The 19,651-nt window shown below is 39.6% G+C and overlaps 1 protein-coding gene and 1 long non-coding RNA gene across 6 annotated transcripts in view; one reads left to right on the top strand and one right to left on the bottom strand.

Moving 5' to 3' along the window:
- Positions 1 to 901: 901 nt before the first annotated feature.
- Positions 902 to 2,001, bottom strand: LOC118543631 (uncharacterized). Its single transcript, XR_004921180.2, has 2 exons — positions 1,696 to 2,001; positions 902 to 1,582 (listed from the first exon to the last, which is right to left on the bottom strand). It is a non-coding gene; the product is annotated as an uncharacterized LOC118543631 (long non-coding RNA).
- A 49-nt stretch (positions 2,002 to 2,050) lies between these two features.
- Positions 2,051 to 19,651, top strand: part of GGNBP2 (gametogenetin binding protein 2) — a 31,410-nt gene continuing 13,809 nt past the window's right edge. For 2 of the 5 annotated variants that reach the window (XM_036104774.2, XM_036104773.2), the window contains exons 1-7: positions 2,051 to 2,234; positions 2,746 to 2,941; positions 9,812 to 9,892; positions 11,545 to 11,798; positions 13,661 to 13,759; positions 17,743 to 17,868; positions 17,957 to 18,070. In XM_036104774.2, the coding sequence (XP_035960667.1) occupies positions 2,849 to 2,941; positions 9,812 to 9,892; positions 11,545 to 11,798; positions 13,661 to 13,759; positions 17,743 to 17,868; positions 17,957 to 18,070 (767 nt within the window). In that variant the 5' untranslated portion in view covers positions 2,051 to 2,234; positions 2,746 to 2,848. Of the gene's footprint in view, positions 2,235 to 2,680; positions 2,942 to 9,811; positions 9,893 to 11,544; positions 11,799 to 13,660; positions 13,760 to 17,742; positions 17,869 to 17,956; positions 18,071 to 19,651 lie in introns of those variants that run through there. The other 3 variants (XM_036104777.2, XM_036104776.2, XM_078064044.1) reach the window with 2 other exon arrangements.

The raw sequence follows: 19,651 nt of genomic DNA, 5'->3' as shown, positions 1-19,651 counted from the left end.
ACGTGGATGGAACTGGAGGGTATTATGTTGAGCGAAATAAGTCAATCAGAGAAAGACATGTATCATATGACCTCACTGATATGAGGAATTCTTAATCTCAGGAAACAAACTGAGGGTTGCTGGAGTGGGGGGTGGGGTGGGAGGGATGGGGTGACTGGGTGATAGACACTGGGGAGGGTATGTGCTCTGGTAAGTGCTGTGAATTGTGCAAGACTGTTGAATCTCAGATCTGTACCTATGAAACAAATAATGCAATGTATGTTAAGAAAAAAAAAAAGAAGATAGCAGGAGGGGAAGAATGAAGGGGGGAAATCGGAGGGGTAGAGAAACCATGAGAGACGATGGACTCTGAAAAACAAACTGAGGGTTCTGGGCGGGGGGGGCGGGAGGATGGGTTAGCCTGGTGATGGGTATTAAAGAGGGCACGTTCTGCATGGAGCACTGGGTGTTATGCACAAACAATGAATCATGGAACACTACATCTAAAACTAATGATGTAATGTATGGGGATTAACATAACAATAAAAAAATTAAAAAAAAAAAAAGTCCAAAGTTTGGCTATGTAGTCTAACCCGTCAGAAGCTGCATGCTCGGGGCGCCTGGGTGGCTCAGTCGTTAAGCATCTGCCTTCGGCTCAGGTCATGATCCCAGGGTCCTGGGATCGAGCCCCGCATCGGGCTCCCTGCTCAGCAGGAAGCCTGCTTCTCCCTCTCTGACTTCTCTGCTTGTGTTCCCTCCGTCGCTGTGTTTCTCTCTGTCAAATAAATAAATAAAATCTTTAAAAAAAAAAAAAGCTGCATGCTCGTCCTATATGCCTACTGGATCTAAGCTAACGATCACGTTGTTCTGCTCGCCAAACATGGCCAAAAGACACAAATAATAAATACTGGATAATCACACCTTTGGGACTGAACAATGGTTCTTCCAGTTTATTATGTCACCCAACCTAACAGTGACAACACAATGTCATAAGTGAACATGGCTAAAGATGTACTGCGGGGTTTTTTGTTGTTGCGAGTCTCTAAGATTTCAGGTGACGAAAATACTTTTTACAGATCAGTATCACTGCTCTAGCCTAATCTACCAGGAAATACAGATGTCATGAGCATTAGTTAGTTGTAAGAGCAGCAAATGGACTTATCCTTAAAGTCATCAAGACTTTCACAGGCAAAGTACTTCCCAACAACTGGTTTTGGCTCTACAACAGGCCTCCAAAGCCTTCAAGGTAGGAAATGAGTACATGGTGGCCCGCAGAGTGTAGATGAATTGCCTTTACAGGGGCTCTGCTTCTCAGGAGAGGGTCAGAGGGAAGGGCCTTTACCCGTCCCAGTACTTTGCCCAGGGGAATCCGTGTCCCGAGTCCCTAAGTTAATATTAACCCGGCCCAAGAAGTTTCTCTGGCGAATGCGTTCACGAGCCTCTCCTCACAGTCTTCCATCTGCCTCTAGTGTAGCAACTACAACGCAAAACCATCAGCACTAAGTTTCCCTCGGCGGGATCTTGACGCAATCGCAGTCAAGGAAGCAGTGATGCGGCTGGCTCCCGGTGAATCAGGGCGTTCAGGGAAACCGGCGTCAACTACCTGGAAACCAAGCCCGGAGTTTCTCGCTCACCCTCCAGACGCTCGTCTCCCCTTCCCTCACTCCCGCTTTCCGCTCCCACTGACTTGGAAAGCCTCAGCTCCTTCCCACTTACCGAAGTCCTCCCGGGGCCTCGACCCTCGGGTGGGCACTGAGTCAGCTCGGCTCGGCACCCTTCGGCCCTCGGGAGAGCGGTTCCCAGGCCCGAGCGGCAGGGGGACAGAGGTTCGGGCCTATTCACTTCTCCTGGCAGCCCTATTTCGGATTTATTTGGGTAGCTAGACTCGGGGGAGGGGGGTCGGTCACGCGTTCGAGAAGCCCGAGGGATCACCCCCACCCCCTCCACCAGGGTTTCGAAAGAGGCGACCCGGGAGCGGCGGTCTACAGTCTCGCGAGAGGAGGCGGGGCCCCCGCCCGGAGTTCTCGGCCCCTCCCTGCCCCACCCTCCCCACGTCCCCCGCCCTCCCTCCCCCACTCCCCGTGGCGCGAGCGGCTGACTGAGCCTGGAGAGGAAACGGCATTCGGAGCCGCGCTCCCGCCCAGGCCGGCCCTGACGCGGGCCTCGTCAGCCGGTAACGGGGAGCAGAGGTGGGGGTCAGGGAGGCGACCACGAAAACGGTGAAGGTCAGAACCGAGAGGCCTCCTCCGAGAAGGGTGAGGAAGGGGTCTGAGCCTCCTTCTACAGACTCTGCAGAGCTGAGGCGGGGTCGACCCCTCCCAGGGGCGGGGTCGCGCTGGGCAACTGCAGCCCTGGGGACTGACTGGGCGGGGCGCGCCAAGAAAGGGGAGGAAGGGGTCAGCTGGGGGTTGAGGGCTCTCCGGCGGCGGGAAGCAGGAGGTGGGCTGTGGGGCTGAGGCCGTGGGTGGGGTCCTGGAGCTGGGACTCCGGTGACGGGCTGGGGAAGCCCCGGGGCCAGCGGGTCCCTTCCGCCTCTCCTTTGGACCCTGACTGGAGGCCGGCGGGGGTGGGGGCAGGGGAGGGCGAGCGGCGCGAGGGGGGCGGGTCCCGGCGCTGCTCGGCGCTGATTGGCTGAGCGCGTGTGGAATCGGGTGATGGGAAACGCAGCCCGGTTCTCCCGTGCCCTCCTGCTCCTCTCCCTCCCCCCCGTGGCGAATGTGCTGCACGGCGGCGGGTGCTTACGCTCGCGGGGTTTGGCTGTTGCAGGCAGGAGCTGGGAGGAGGCGGCAGCGGCAGCGGCAGGAGCAGCGGCGGCGGCGGCGGCAGCTGGGAGGAGGTGGTGACGGTGGCAACGGCAGCGTCGGGGACGATGGCGCGACTGGTGGCAGTGTGCAGGGACGGGGAGGAGGAGTTCCCCTTCGAGAGGAGGCAGATTCCCCTCTACATAGACGACACCCTCACGGTGAGCGGGCCGGGCCGGGCCGGGCTCGCCGCTCCCCTGGCAGCTGTTTCCCCTCCTCCCCCTCCCCCAGGCCGAGCGCTGCGCACTGGAGAAAGAGTGTGTTGCAACTCCTAGGCGAGGCCTCCTCTCCGGCAGGCCCCACAAACTCGCCTTTGCAGTGTGTCGCACGGTATCCTCTGCGGGCCCCTAGCCCAGCGCTCCGTAAGCATTTCGAGCCCCTCTCGCCAGATTTTCCTTCCTTTTGGAACCCTCTTGCTTTCCCCTGCCTCTCAGCGAGACGCTGCTTTTGCCAAAGCACGCGCCTGGGAGAGGAGTTGAAGGATCTTGGGCGTTTAGGGCCTATCCTTTACAGAATCCACCTACCCTCGGGGAAGCTTAATTATCTGGAAATGTCGCAGCTGCACTGCTACCTGTATATTTTCTCTCTCAATATTATAGCTCACTACGGAAGCTTAATTACTTAAGGCAGAGTGACATGCTCTCGCACAGTAAAGATTCCACTAAAATGATTTGGTTTCATTGCAAATAGTGTCATATTGCCTAGTACATTAACACTCTTTGAAATGATTGTAGTGCTAGGCCATGACTCTTCAAAATGGGTTTTCTTGGCAATAGTTATTTTTTAGCGTACAGGTAGCTTTTTCTTTCTTTTTTTAATAAAGCAAAATTATTGAATGTGTAAGGGCATTATAAAAAGCTGATTGTTCATCTCGAGTGTCAAAACCCACTTCTGGGTAGTTTTCTTTTTTAGAGTTGATGGTAGTACAGCATTACTGACCCCTCTGCCCTGTGTTGCTGTACTATTTCCTTTGAAAGGAAATGGCAGAAATTTGAATTGAATCTGAACAGGAAATGAGTGCAGTTGCTTGCCACTATTTCGTAAAAAATGAAATGAACCTTTTCTGAATATCTTTTGAAATCTGCATTTTGATGATGCTGAAGCTTTGGATTATACATTTGCCTATTTTGATAGGTGTAACTCAGTCTCTTTATCATATTACCTTTGCCTTTTTGCTTTTCAGAGGAAGTTCTGTTTTGTTCTTGAATTTTTTTTTGGCAAATATCTATTGAAGTTTTTTCAAATTTTATATAAAATGCAAGTCATTGTAGAGCTGCCACTCTGTGCCTTTCTGTTTGCCAGTCTCAAGACTTGATTGAGCTGCAGTACTTTTAGATTAGAAGAGCTATTTGGTGACTTAATTTGTTAGAACTTTTTATGTGAAAGCATCTTTTTTTTTCATGGAAAGAAAGTGCTTTTTTTTTTTCATGGAAAAAGAATGATTTGGCCTGACATAAGGTAAATAGAGTTTGTGTTGATGCATTAGAAAGTGCCTGTATGCCTTGGTTATGATTTCTGTATTTTTTACATTAAAAGTATAATGGAATTGTATTTTAAGTTAAAAAACTAGCACTCTGATCAAATTAAATGATGCATTTCTCCATTTGAAAACTCCTAATATGAGTTCATTTGTTACTTTCTTCTCTTCCTCTTCTTACACAAACACTTTTCTAGAGCACGTAATTTGGTATCAACTTTCTATGATTATTGTCCCACAATGTCTTTGAAGTTGAAAAAAATCCAGTGGGTTTAGACATAAGGTTACTTCTGAGTGTATAATATCAAAACATAGGGGAAATCAACATAAATTTGAATATTTACAGCATTTTAAAAGACACTTATTGACACTTCCTGACACTTCTTTATGGTCACATAACCACCTTTTGTGTGAATGGAGCATTGATACATCTGTCATATAGCACTTTAAAACAGTGGGTGTTTTTATACTGTGTTCTCTGCACAGTGATACTAGTTTCTAAAATTTTCCATAGAAAAAGATGTAACCTTGCACTGTGATACGTGATTGTACTTATTTCTCCAGAGAAGTTGGGATTGGACTGAACCTAGTGATGGAGTTTTGCTTTTATTGTATTGTGGACTTGCGACCAAGGCAAATAAAATTTAGGGTCATTTAATTTAAATATCCCAAAATAGCATTTTATTTAGGAAAAGGTGCAGTTTTTCTTGTTTTAGAAGGGTTTTTATCACTAGGAATGAGTGGGACTATTTATTGCTTTGTCTTGGAACTTGTGCATAGTCATTGAATGCTGGTTAGTGAAAAGTCTTGTCAAAAATGCATTATATTTAGGGAAACAACTTTCAGAACTTTCTATCAAATACTACTCAAAAGAAGAAGGCAGAGCAAACACCTGTTGGGGAAGAGGGAGGGAAGATGCCTGTAGCAGAAGTTTATGCTCTGCACTGGTCCAGTGATAGTTTGATGGCAGTGTATCCCTGAAGTTAACATTTGGTCTGGTCTTTGTTCTTAGGGTCCATAGGTAATGCATTGAAAAAAGGTTGTGTGATCTTTATTTCAAGTAGTCTTAGAATCTTGTTAGCGCCTACATGTTAAGTCTGGTTACAGCTGTCACAGTTCAGTTACAAATGTATCATTTTAGTAACAGAAGTTGAAACCTCTAGCCTTAATTCTACTGGTGATTTTAGGTTGGACTTTATAAAATGAAATTGAGAAGCTTGTATGTGAGGAAGTAGTCTTCTCCTCTACGTGGTATGTTAAATCCACGTTGAAGACTCATTTGGTAATTCTTAGTGGGTTTGAATACTTGAGTACAGCTGATACAGGTGTATTTGAGAAAATCCCAAAGAAGTAAGTTGGTGGAATATTTAGGAAAGTGGTGTGCTGTGTGGACAAAATGCTTTTTGGTGTTACTAGAATTGTAAAATAACAAATGGACAGAATACGGATTTTATTTTAGAGATAATTTTTGGAGAATTACAATTTTTAAGTGAGTAGTTTTTTTAAAAAAAATTAAGAGTCAAAATTTACACCCTTTATAAAATAATCTTGAAAAATAACGGTATAACAAAGAAAAAAAATGATCCTTAATCCTACTTCCCAGAGATAACTAAGGAGATAGCAGCATTTGCTATAATTCTAGTCATAGACACACACTTAGATGCAGAGTTGAGATGTATTGTTTACTGTAACATTTTATATCTGGCTTTTTTTTCCCCCCAGTAAATGTAATACTGAGAACATTTGTTCTTGTCATTCTTAAGCAGCTTTATTGGCCATATAATTTGTTGTGTGACATTCCATAATTTAATCATTCTTCCTTTGTGGATGTAGGGGTGATTCTACTTTTGACTATGAATAATATAAAAATATAAATAATGCATAAATCTAGGCATTAAATTTTTTTTTCTCAGGCTTTGAAGCACAGTTCTGGATCACAGAAGAGCCTTTTGTAAGGCTCTTGATACATAGTGTCAATACTTGATACATAGTGTCACATTGCTATAATATTGCTGGGAAGCAGTTTACCCTCCTAATAATTCAAACAATCTAAATGGACTAGAGACTCTGATAATGGATTTTAATGGAGACATTAAAAGATAGTAAATGTTAACATATCCACTTGGGGATTAGGTGTTTAGCATTTTTAAATTTAGTATTTAATGTTTTCTTTTAACTCTTAAGTATTTAATTGATTTTACCAAAGGTGATAGATGTTAGAAATAGCTGTGAGGATGAAATAAAAAAGTAAAGCTAAAGTGACAGTGACTTTTAATAAATACAGATTTAATATTGTCGGTTAGAGCTTGTGAGAATGTGCTAAGAACAGATTATTTGTGGTCAGGAGAAACCAGGACAGATATTTAAGGGTGAAAGTGGGTAATGGATTCAATAAACTTTATAAAGCAGTAATTGCAGGACAATGACTGGTTCTATTTTAGGCCAGTGAGGGAAAGGCAACCTCATCATGAAACAGAACACTAATGATTCCTCTGTGAAACCACACCTGAAATACTTTACATGACTGTCTTCCTTTAGGTAACCTAGAATCTGAAGATTAAGTCAAGGAAGCAGTTTTAAAGAATGGGAAAAAATAGTGCTACTCTCCTCTTTGCCTTCTCTTTTTCCTTTTTTCTTATTGTTCTCTCTGAACATTAAAGAGCATATAGTGATTTACCAGAAAACAGCAAGGTAAAAAGCCATTGTCCTAAGTGTTTGAAAGGCAAGGACAGAATAATTTAGTGTGAGTGCAGAGTTTGTAACCAGGGTGGTATAGAGTAAGTACAAGAGAAAATTTAGTATTATCCAAGCTAGTGAAACCCAGGAAAGACACAGTAATAGACCTAATCTTGACATTTATCTCTACTAGTTAGGTGAAAATCAAATGATCTGAAATGAAGATTAAAAAAAAATTTTTTTAACCCTGTCCCTTGTACCTTTTAGAAAGGATTCCTAAAGCAGGTATTATCCATTAAATTATATATATTTTAAATGTCAGCTGTTAGATCTCAGTGTTAGATTTGTTCTTTGACCTCCGCTTTAATTATTAAAACAATAAAACATAGTTGATAAAAGTAAAAATTCATTATACAGAATCAGAATTTAGGATTTCACCTATGAACCAGACTGGAGAGACCTGGATTTGGTTAAATAAGGAGCATTCTTTGAATGTTCCTTAAATTGGTAGCTTTGATCTTAAAATAGTATAGGTAATTATCTTAATTTTTTTTATGGTGGCAGTTGATACGTGGTGAAATGGTGTGCATTTGTATCAAACAAGTGAGAATGCAAATTAAGGTGTTAGTTGCTTAAATGGTAGATTTGGAGTGACCTGCAGTGTCCTGTTCAGTTACATGGCTTTAAAAGTTTTCCTACACCTTTTTTCTGACTTGACAGTATAGTTTCTTTGTGTTTTAAACCATGTAGTGATGACAAAAAACATGTGAGTTAACACTGTACAGTACTATTAACTATTTTTATCTTTTATCGGTTTTCAAGGACCAGGATTTCTAATATTGGGATTATTAATTTTTTAAAAAATTTGAGTAGACTGTTAAATATAAGTACAATGGACGGTATGGATCATTAGATTTTTTTTCCCATATATTTCTGTTATCCTCATGAGTTCATTTAGAGCCACCTTGTTAAAGCAGACCAGTGACCAGTTTTACTTAGTACTGTTGGTGAAGTTAACATATGAAAGTGCATAGAACAACACCCGGTATATATGACGCTACACTAAATGTCATTATTATTACTACTACCAGTCTTCGGAGATATTAATAAGACTGTAAGAAGGAAGATTAGAGAGAAGTCAATAAACCTGAAAATGGGGTAATTGTTCCTTGAACCTATGAGATTTGGACATAATAGTCTATGTGTATGGAAGAAGAAACTTCCAGAACAATAAAGCTCTTGAGATGGAAGCATGTCTCTGAATATGGTATAATGAACATAGAATTGGAAGCAAGGAACACTGACTTTTCCCCCTTGGTAATAAACAGTATATATGCATTGTAATGAATTTGGGAAAGGTAGGAACACATAAAGGAAAAACTCTTAATCTTTTCACTGCCTAGAGATAGGCCACATCTAACATACGTATTTTCTTTTTCTGTAAGAAAGTATACCTGCATACAAACATTTGAATCATTTTGTACATGCAATTTTTGGTTCTGTGAAATACAGTGGTATCCTGGATTGTTGAGTTGGTGCTTGCATCATTGTCCATTCTTGGTATCCCCTTGTCTCTACTTCACATATCCTGTGTTCCCCCCTTATCAAATTAAGAAAAGATCTATTCCTTATACTTGTCTTTATTGTTCAGTCCTTAGTTTATTGTTAGAACAAGCATGTTTTAGGGCTGTTATTTCTAATGTGGAGGAAAAAGAGGGTCACGTCTATTAAAGCAGGTCTTTGTGGTGCTGGTTGGTGAAGAAGGAATCTTTTTAAGATCATGTTCAACTGGTTAGGGTATTTTTAGTGTTTTGTTTTTGCCTCAAATGGGTCTCTTTATCATGACTTCACTCTTTGGATATGTAGGAGTTTGTGGTCCTTGTCATCTGGAAATAGAAGTTTGTCCTAGCACAGTATGTTTAATACCTTTAACAATGTTTTAGTTAAGATATAAATGTGTTACTTTATTTCATTGTTTTGAAAGGCATACTTTTTTTGCTCCCACGTTTTACCATCTCTGAAATTGGGATGTTTCTTTTATTTGGTGACATATCTAATAGTTATAAAGGCTCTTTCCTAGTGGTATGTAACCATGGTACTTTCTAAAATGAGTGGTGTCACAGATCAGTGACATGTGCTAATTAGTAGTTCCCCATTATCTGATACTCAGAAACATCCTTTAGCTTTATATCCCTCTTCCTCTGGTAGGGAATTTTGATAATTGAATAAATATCTCTGTATCCTTTTTGTTCCTAATTAGAGCAGACATTTAGTATATGCCAGGTATTGTTCTGAGTATTTCATATATGTGTGGTCCGTATGTGTATGGCCATTTGCATAATAAAATTTAGTATATTCCATAATTAAGAGGAATAACTAAAAGTATGTGTAATGTAAAATATCAGGTTATTTTACATATTAATTATTATTATTGGCCACTGCAACAAACACCTTTAAACATAATTTAATCTTTGAGATTTAATCTTTGAGAGTAGGAGATAACCTACTCTATGAGAGATATTAAACATTATTACTTAATCTCATTTTACAAATGAGGAAGCTGAAAAATCAAACAGGTTAAGTAACTTGCCCAGAGTTATGACATACTTGTAAGTGGTAGAGCTGGGATTTGAACTCTTGTTTGCCTGACTTCATTGTCCTTGCTTCTAATGACTATACCATTCCTGGCTTTAGAAACTTATGTAACTTGGGTGGTGGTGGTGGAGGTTGTCTTAACTTCTTTTGACAGGGGGGTGGGGACTGGGATGTGCAAATCCTGCTTTAGGGATCTATTTCTGTCCTAGGAGTTTATAAAATAGTTCGTAGCACGTGTTCAAAGAAGATAAAATAATTGATTTTCATTCTTTTGCATATTAAGATGGTGATGGAATTCCCTGACAATGTGTTAAATCTCGATGGGCATCAAAATAATGGTGCACAACTAAAGCAGTTTATTCAGGTAATATTTTTTAAACTTAATGTTTTAAATGGTGTGTGTGTGTGTTTTGAAGAGTCATTTAAAATTTTAGCTTTAAGTATTAGTTTCTTACCTGGGGCTCTCTAGGTCTTAAGATTGCACTGAAATTGCTTTCTTTCACTGTTGCCATAGTGAATATATTTATGCACCTGTTATGTGAAAGAGGTTTGGTGGTGGTGTGGTATCACTGTACATGTGCCTATGGCTTTAATTTCACCAAGCCATCTTTCCCAGTTTTTGAAAGATAAGGTGTACAGCTTTTCATTGAGAACGTGTTGGTTTTCTTCTGTAGTGATTGTTTTGTTCAAGTAAAAAAAAACAAAAACAAAAACTTGTACTATGAACTTTATGATTTTTATTTAATTTTTAAGCAATAGATACCTTATAAAACCCTGTATGTAATCAAGATAATGGAAGGTAAGTTGCTATTTCACTTCAAAATTCTATTTCTCCTTTTGGAGAAGACTTTGAGTGAAAGGTTAATGGTAAATGTGAGAAAATTCTTGGGGGTATCTTACCCATCTTTTTTGGTAAAGCTAGAAACACTATTTGTAGTGTAACTAACTACATCCAGATAGAAGTTACTTACTAGAGTTTTGCCCATTTCTCTACAGCTGTGGTTCTCAGTCATTTTTCTGCCTTGTCATAACCAACATAACATTCATATGTACCACCATATTACTTACTCACTGCAGGCTTCTACATAGGTAAGATAGGCCTTGTTCTCTCCCACTAATCCGTAACACACCTGTCCATATCTCCACGTTGAGAATTGTTGCTTTACATGATCACCATCCTAACTTGATTCCAGTAGCTAAACATAGTGCGGTGGTAATTGAGAGGAAGACATGGCAAAGCTGTATTCCATCTTTATTTTTTTCTTTGTTTTAAAATTTTTTTTTAAATTTTATTTATTTGAGAGAGAGAGCAGAGATAGCGACAGATAGCACGAGAGAGTATGAGCGGGGAGGAGAGGGAGAAGCAGGCTCCTCGCTGAGCAGGGAGCCCAATGTGGGACTCGATCCCAGGACCCTGCCATCATGACCTGAGCTGAAGGCAGATGCTTAACTGACTGAGCCACCCAGGAACCCTAAAAATTTTTTTTATTTCAAGTGAGCATACTAAGCTTAATAGTCACTGACCAAACTAAATTTTCAGAGGCAGGGCTTCTTTTTGCTATGCTGAGGCACATACTGCTAGCCCTGACATCCTAAGCAGAGTTTTGTTTTAAAGATTATTTATTTATTTATTTATTAGAGAGAGTGCAAGCAGAGGGAGCGGCAGGCAGAGGGAGAGGGAGAAGCCGACTCCCTGCTCAGCAGGGAGCCCGATGCGGGGCTCGATCCCAGGATCCTGCGATTGTGACCTGAGCTGAAGGCAGATGCTTAACCGACTGAGCCACCCAGGCGCCCCAAGTTTTTTAGACCTCAGATGCTAGAACAGAGGGCTTTGTGGAGCAAACAGTACAGCTTGGGCAAGGCCGACTTGTTTTTCTTACTCAGTTGTAGATAGAGATGGCAAGTCTTGCCCATATTGTACTTACTACACAAAGACAGGAACCAGAAGTAGTAATGAAGAGAAATTTTATGTCTTTTTTAAGGACTGTTCTTCATTTTTCTTTTCCTCTTTCTCAGCGACATAGCATGCTTAAGCAGCAAGATCTAAGTATTGCCATGGTGGTGACATCACGTGAAGTATTGAGTGCACTTTCTCAGCTTGTCCCATGTGTTGGTTGTCGTCGCAGTGTGGAGCGCCTCTTTTCCCAGCTTGTAGAGTCTGGAAATCCTGCACTTGAACCCCTGACAGTAGGGCCCAAGGGAGTCCTATCTGTAACTCGAAGCTGCATGACTGATGCAAAGAAGCTTTATACCTTATTTTATGTACATGGGTAAGTATAATCAATGGGGGTTAGATGACTTTGTTAAAAATTTTTAAACTTTGTGACAGTGGTAGCTCTTTTACTAAATTTGGTAGTGGCAAAGCTTGAGTTCAAAATCAGTAATTTTATTGAGTATCTTCTGTGTGTCAGTGACTATAGATATTGTTCTCATATGGAGAGAGGCAGGCAGTAGGCAAATACATGATTTGTCCAGTAAGTTATAAGTAAGGGAGATGAGAATGGTTGGGTGGAATTGATATGGAGGATGGTCAGGGAAGGCTTCTGTGATAAAATGACATTGAGTGTAGACTTGAGTAAAGTGAGTAAGTAAACCTTGTAGATATCTGGGGGAAGGCTCAGAAGGAGGAGCAAGTGTAAAGGTTCAAAGGTTGGAGTTTTCCTGGCATGTTTGAAGAACAGTAAGGAAGCCATTGTGGCTGGAGCCAGATGATTGAAGGGAACAGTAATAAAAGATGAGATCAGAAGAGTAATAAAAGGCCTACTTATGTAGTGCCATCCTGAGTTTTTTGTTACTGTTGGTTTTTTTTACTCTAAGACGGGAGGATTTGGGAGTGTTTTGAGCAGAGGAGGGACATGGTCTGACTTGAACACCTCTGTGTTGAGAATAAGTGGAAGGGTGGTGGAAGGGGAGAGAAACAAAGGCTATTTAATAATCCATGCAAGAGATAATGGTGACCAGTATGGTGGTCACAGAGGTAATAAGAAATGGCTGGATCCTGGGTATATTTTGAGTAATGAGCCAGTAGTATTTTTGGATAGATTGGATATGGAGGACATCAAGGATGATTCTCAGATTTGGGATCTAAACAACAGGACCAGTGGTTTCCATTTACTGAGATGGGTAAGAACGGGAGGAGCAATTTTGCAGAGCTCACTTTTGGATGTGTTAGAGATACCATTTGGGCATCCAGGTAGAGTTCAGAGAGGTCTGCTCTAGAGATAAAAATTGGTGTCATCAGGATATATATAGTGTTTGAATTATAAATAAACTACACACCCACACACACACGGACATAATTTAAATCTATGAGATGAGATGGTCATCAGAGACTGAATATAAATAGGAAATGAGAAGGTCTGAAGACCAAAGCCCTGGGTTTTTCTGTTTAGAGGTGATGGTAGAAAGTTAGGATTTTTTAGTCTGCCTGAGAAAAGGCTTGGAGGGTTTTTGAACAGAACATAATGTGATTTTTGTTTTGAAAAGATCACTTCAGCTGCTGAGTGAAGCCTAGGATGTAAAGGCAAAGGGTGGGAAGCAAGGAGACCATTTGGGAGGTCAGCTATTGCACTTGGCTAAGCTAGAGAGGTGAGTTGGATATCGATGGTAATGGTGGAGGTGATAAAGGGTATGATTCTGGATATATTCAAAAGTTAGAGTTGACAGGCTTTGCTGATTGGTTGGATGTAGGGTGTGGATATTAGCTGTACACATTACTATATTTGCATAAAATTTCTGTTGATGGTTCCTCAAGGATAGTTTTTATTTAGATATATTTTGAACGGGAAGATGGCTGAGAGGTAGCAGTCAGTCATGAAATATGTGAGTGTCAGACACACTGCTAGATACAATGCAGATACAGGAATGAATGAGACAGATGCAGTCTAGGGGAATGAGTACATTGAATAGAACAGGTCTCTCTCAACATATTGACAGACTGGGAATGGAATGGAGAAGACAAGTGTACAGATTCTTCCCGGTTAGAATTTGTTTGATGAGAAATTTTCAAGGTAAGTGATGTATCTATAATACTTTAAATATACTTTGCACTAAAAGGTAGTAAATAGAGATTTTGAAAGTTCTAAAGAAAAATGAATATTAATCAAAATTTTAATGATTTATTTTTGATTAGGTCCAAACTAAATGACATGATAGATGCTATTCCAAAAAGTAAAAAGAACAAGAGATGTCAGTTGCACTCCTTAGATACACACAAACCAAAACCTTTGGGGTAAGTAGAATCGACTATCAAGATGCTTTGTAATTGTTAAGATTATAAATGTTGATTGTATTTAGTAAAAAGAAAAAAAACACTGCTAATTTTATTAATTAGTTACACTACAACATAGGTTAAAATAAATCTGTCTTCCGATTCTATAAGGCCTTTTTGCATTGAGACTGTGTAGGGTCTGAATATAGATTTGATTTTTCTTTTGGAGATTTTTTTTCCTTATATTAAATATGTTTCAGAGGAAGAAAGTTGAGATCTTTATGGATATTTATTTAGCCAACACTAAGTTTTTCAAAGTAGTGATATTATTTGATCTATATATAGTCATAATGTATAAATTATTTTTTTTGTCTTTCTTACCTCTAGGTCTCCCTAATAATTTATCAAGGATTCAAAAAAAAGTCTTGGATCAGTTGTAGCAATGTGTATTTATGTAACTAATCTGCAATTTTGTTCTGGTTAGGTGGTACAAATGCCAGAGGCTGCTTTTGCCCCCATCTCCCAGCACATTGTTACATTTGCCCCCTACAAAATTGCTTGAGGTTGGGGGTGGTAAGGAAAAGCCATGGAATTTGAAGGGGGGTTCTAAGAAGTAACTTGTGTTTTGAAGAGAATGGGATGATATAAAACAATACTGGGTTGCTTTAAAAATTAGTTTTTTAGTATCTCATTAATAGTGTTGACACAATTGTTGTATAGACCTTTTCCTTCCTGGTAAAAGACCTGGATGACCAGGTGGTGATATGTTAATAATCTATTAACAAGTTTGTTTGTTTTCCTATACTCAGGAACAAGATTTTTAAAAAATTTTATTATGAAAACTGCCAAACACATAGGAAAGTAGAAAGACTATTCAGGAACCTTCCTTCCTACCAAATATCTTCACCCAGATTCAGTAGTGTTATCAAGATTTGTCACATATGTTTTATTTATCCATCTTTTTCTTTGCTGAAGTATTTTAAAACAAGTCCCAGGCATCATGCTTTTTTACTCCTACATATTTCCACATCTATCTCTAAATACATGGACATTATCTTTCATAACAACAGTGCCATTATAATACTTAACAGAATTAACTATAATAATCTAATACCCAGTTTAGATTTCCACAGCTTTCTCTAAAAGTGTCTTTTTACATGGATTTGTTAGAATCAGGATCCAGACAAGAACCACAAAGTATATATCTAAATGTGAGAGTACTCTGAACCTTCAGTGAAGCTCTATACAACCTGAAGTGGTTATCAAAAGAAAATTACTTTACATACCTGATTTACCAACATCTTTAGAGAATTCCTGTCTTTCTAAATGTAAAATTCAGTCTAGTTTTCTCATTATACAGTATCTTTAACTGAATGACCTGTTGGCTAAAGCCACAGAGTAGTATCGTATTATAAAAAGCCTGCCTTGTGGTTTTTTTGTTAGAAATATTCTTCATTGCAGAACCAAAGAGCAACAGATCTCAGTATCTTACACATCTGCTCATTGTTACCTTCCTTCAAAGACCAGTTCTTCTACTTTTGCTCTGGGTTCCATTTCTTCTTGTTCTCAGTGACTTTGCTTTATCAATTATCTACTTTTGTTAAATTGACATAAGCTATGTTTTCCTAAAAACAAAAACAAACCTCCACAGACTTCACATTCCCCTTCAGCCACAGCCCCACCACAAAGCCAAATGTTTTAGGAGGTTGTTTGCTGAATTATGAAATCAGTATGAGTTGATCTGAAGCACTGTCTCCTAAGGTAGCTTCAGTTATTCCCACACGCCATATGGATAGCAGGCCAGAGAGTACAGTGTGCTTAGGCAAGACTCCCTCTCCTCCACTTTGGATGGCCACTGCCATTGTATGATACTGTGACTCTCCATTTTACGTATTTCCACTGTTACTCCCCCCCTTTCTCTGTTTAGACTTTCTCCAGGGAAGTGTTAACAATTGATTAGGTTTCAACCTAATCAATGGCAGCAATCCAGCTCAGCCTTCCTGAGAGTTCTTGTATCCATGCAAGTAACCCCAAGTTACTGGCTGCCTGGGAGTAAGTTTGAGATCCAGAAGAAAAGTCTGGGCTACATTTGTAGGCCTGTTGCTGATAACTGAAGATTATCTTAGAGAATAGTATGTAACATCTGTCTAGAGAGAGAGTAAGAAGGAAGAATGCTGAGGAATTCATTCAGTTTATTGGTAGAAAAGAAGCTAGTAAAGAAACTTGAGAAAGAGTGGCCAGAGAGGTAGGAGGAAGCCAAGGGAAAAGAGTGTTTCATGGGGGTCTGGTCAGCTGTGTTGAATGCTGCTGAGTCATCAAGGACCCAGAAGTGTCCATTGGATATAGCAACACTGTGATAATTGGTAATCTTGATGACCAAATCTGTGGTTGAGTGGAAACAATCCAGATCAGAATGGGTAGAAAAGTGATTGCGATACAAGGTTGTAGTGGATTAAGCTATGAGAGGAAAGTACGGGAGTGGAAAGACTTCTTTTTCAGAAAGCTTGATCTTGAAAGGAAGGAATGATATAAAGACAGTCTAGAGAGGTTATGGATAAAATCTTGATTTGAACTACAGCATTTTTTTTAAAGGATTAATGCTCTCATGTTCTGATGATATAATAATCATTCCCCAGCTCTGATTTCATGAACCTTTTCCTCAATTGTGAGAACTTGGGTTTGAGAGTTGATCAGTTTTAGGAGATTATGGATCACTCAAGCATAATTAGAAAAAGAGGAAATATGGGCGTTGAGAGTAGAAGGATAGAACATGGAAGACAGAGGAGTGGTAGAGGTCTTTGTTTCAAATAAGAGTGCTGAACCTTGCTTGAGCCCTTGTGACAGGGAATAGGGAGTTGAAATGTACGGATGAACTTAAAATGGTGGGCAGGGAGTTGAGAAATACCTGTTTAGCTATATAGAGTAGGTTAAGTAAAGATACAGAGGTTTTTCCATCTCAAGCATCCAAGGTAACGAATTTCTAGGGCTGTAGTGAGACCTGCAAAGGAATAGGCAGGAGCCAGTTGTTCAGAATCATGAAATAATCAAGAAGAATATCATTGAATGGAATAGAGACACACATTTCTCTTGGAATTTACATCTGCAACAAAGCAAAATGCATGACCAGCGCTACATTGAAACCTGTGGGGGAGGGAGAGTCTGGGAAGTTTTTAGTAAGTTTTTTAAAAATTATTTATATAGGGGCACCTGGGTGGCTCAGTTGGTTAAGCGACTGCCTTCGGCTCGGGTCATGATCCCAGGGTCCTGGGATCGAGCCCCGCGTCGGGCTCCCTGCTCGACGGGAAGCCTGCTTCTCCCTCTCCCACTCCCCCTGCTTGTGTTCCCTCTCTCGCTGTCTCTCTCTCTCTCTGTCAATTAAATAAATAAAATCTTAAAAATAAATAAAAATAAAAATTATATAGTATTTATTACTGATATAGGCTGTGTAAAGTGTTCATCTTAGTGTGCTCTCTTTATTTTATAAGTGTAAAAATTTGTTTACTATAATTAGATTAATCTGATTTTTTTTTCCTCAGCTACTTATAAATGTGAAGGTAGATAAGAGTTTTGTTGCCATGGGTTAGATATAAAACCACATTAAGTAGATCAAAACTTTTTAGAATTTTCAATTTGTGGACGATTGATCCATGTTTATAGGTGAAAATATTGTTTTTTTAGTTCTGTTGACTTTAAAGCATTCCAAGTAGATTTGCTCATAAAATGCTTAGTATTTTAATGAGTTGGTATCTTGATAAATGTAAATGTTGTTAAATTGTGTCAAATAAGCTTAATAAGTTGAGCAGAAATTTTTATGTAAAGGTATGAGCATATGTTTAAATAGTATTTTAATATGGTTAAAATGAATATGTAATTATATACAAATTTGTAAACTTATTCTACTACTATAAATGTATTAAAGAGTTGATGATTTTAATTTAGACTATAAAAATTACGCCTTCAGATCATCTCAGTGTCACTAAGCTTTGTACTATACTGTACTACAGTGAAGGGAGCAGTAGCAGTGTCAGTTCAGAGAAGTTAAGTACAGATAAGAGAAGTAGTGAAGACCACAGGAAGGACAGCAAGTGTAGGATCATTTTCCATTATGGACCTTTCCAGGGAACAGCCAGGTAAAATCAAGCAATCCTTTACTCTGCCTTTTTTAATGTTTTACCCTTATCTATTCCTCCTTTCACTAGTATTTGTTTCTTTCTGCAGAGGTTGTTGGATGGACGTATGGGAACTAATGTCCCAAGAATGCAGGGATGAAGTAGTTTTAATTGACTCTAGTTGTCTTTTAGAAACACTAGAAACATATCTGCGAAAACACAGGTAAGTCTAAAGGTCATCACATTATAGTTGGAAGGTGCCTTAGTGCTCTCTCAGTCATCCAGATCGACCTGTTACCTCCTTCATATAATAGCACTCTAGTCTTCCCATTAATACCTGCTGCTGGGCAGAGCTTAATGTTAGGGTAAGCAGTTCCTTTATGGGATGACTCTCAGTGTTAGCCTTCTTGTGTTGAGCCGGCATCTCCTCTTTTTGTAATTTTTACCTGTTGGTTCCCGGCCAATAAAGTGTACTTAATTGAGTAAAGTGTGCTTAATCACTTTGGAAACTCTAGTGTTTCTTGTTTTTATGGTAGAAGCATTTCATGTTGTCATTTTCAAAATTAAAGTTTAAATTAGCAGCTTTCATTTAGTAATAGTTTGAAAGATTTCTTCTATAATTGTCAAGACCTAAAAATAGAGTTGGAATTTGTGTGGTTCGTGTACTAAAAAAGTAACTTCAGGTTTTTCTTTTTAGAATACTACTTTACAAAGGAATTTTTTTTTTTTTTAAGATTTTATTAGAGAGAGAGTGCACAAGCGGGGAGAGGGACAGTGGGAGAGGGAGAAGCAGGCTCCCCGGTAAGCAAGAAGCCCAATGTGGGGCTCCATCCCAGGACCTTGGGATCATGATCTGAGCTGAAGGCAGATGCTTAACCGACTGAGCCACCCAGGTGCCCTACAAAGGAATTTTCTCTAAATGTCATTAACATTTGGAAATTTATAGGGAGGGAGAGTGCAGTAGGAAAGGAAACTGGTAAGGGAGCTATCTAGAGATGGTGTTCTTGGGGGGAGCTGTACTCTTTTAATATAAATTCATTAGTTATTTGGTATGTGATTGTGTGTTCTTTGACGTGGGACATAAATATTTACTTTGGGGATACTTCTAGAAAACATACGTGAATGATAAAAACTAGCGTTATCAAGATTCGTGTTTATATGGCAATGAGCTAATGACTTAATCTGCATACTAAGTTTATTCAATGTTTTTCTTTTTTCAGTTACAAACTTTCGTGTTTATTTGCCTTTTTGGTTGATTATACCCAAGAGAGTAGAGAATATGTCAAATATTTGTAGTTTTGTTGGAGAGGGATCATACCGACAAAAAACATATTTAAATATGTAGGTCCATTATAGATTCCTTCCTCTTTCAATATGAATTGATCCTTATATTCAATATTAATTGGTCCATCCAAAAGATAACTTTTTGGGGTGATAAATTACTAGTTATAAGAGCTAATGTTTAGGAGTTTCCTATAATGGTTGTAGGTGCTTCCTGTATTTGGATGGCAGTATTTTATGCCTATAAGAAGGTGGAGTCTATTTGATAAATATCTGAAGGTTGGGGAGAAGTACGATTAAGAGAGATTGCTTTGAATCTGGGTTCTACTGATTATAATTTTGTACAAGTTACTTGACTTTTCTTTGCCTCCATTTTTTTCTTAAGACAAAAATAATGATAGTACTGATTAACTGTAGGATTAAATTTGTCATGGGGATAGACGATACACAGTCAGGCTTACTTAGAACAGTATCTGGCTGGGAATGCAAGCTGGTGCAGCCACTCTGGGAAGCAGTATGGAGG

The sequence above is a fragment of the Halichoerus grypus genome, chromosome 2, assembly GCF_964656455.1.
Source record: "Halichoerus grypus chromosome 2, mHalGry1.hap1.1, whole genome shotgun sequence".
NCBI classification, from domain to species: domain Eukaryota; kingdom Metazoa; phylum Chordata; class Mammalia; order Carnivora; family Phocidae; genus Halichoerus; species Halichoerus grypus.
The sequence above is the reverse complement of the archived record's forward strand: the minus strand, read 5'-3'. Positions and strand labels throughout refer to the sequence as shown.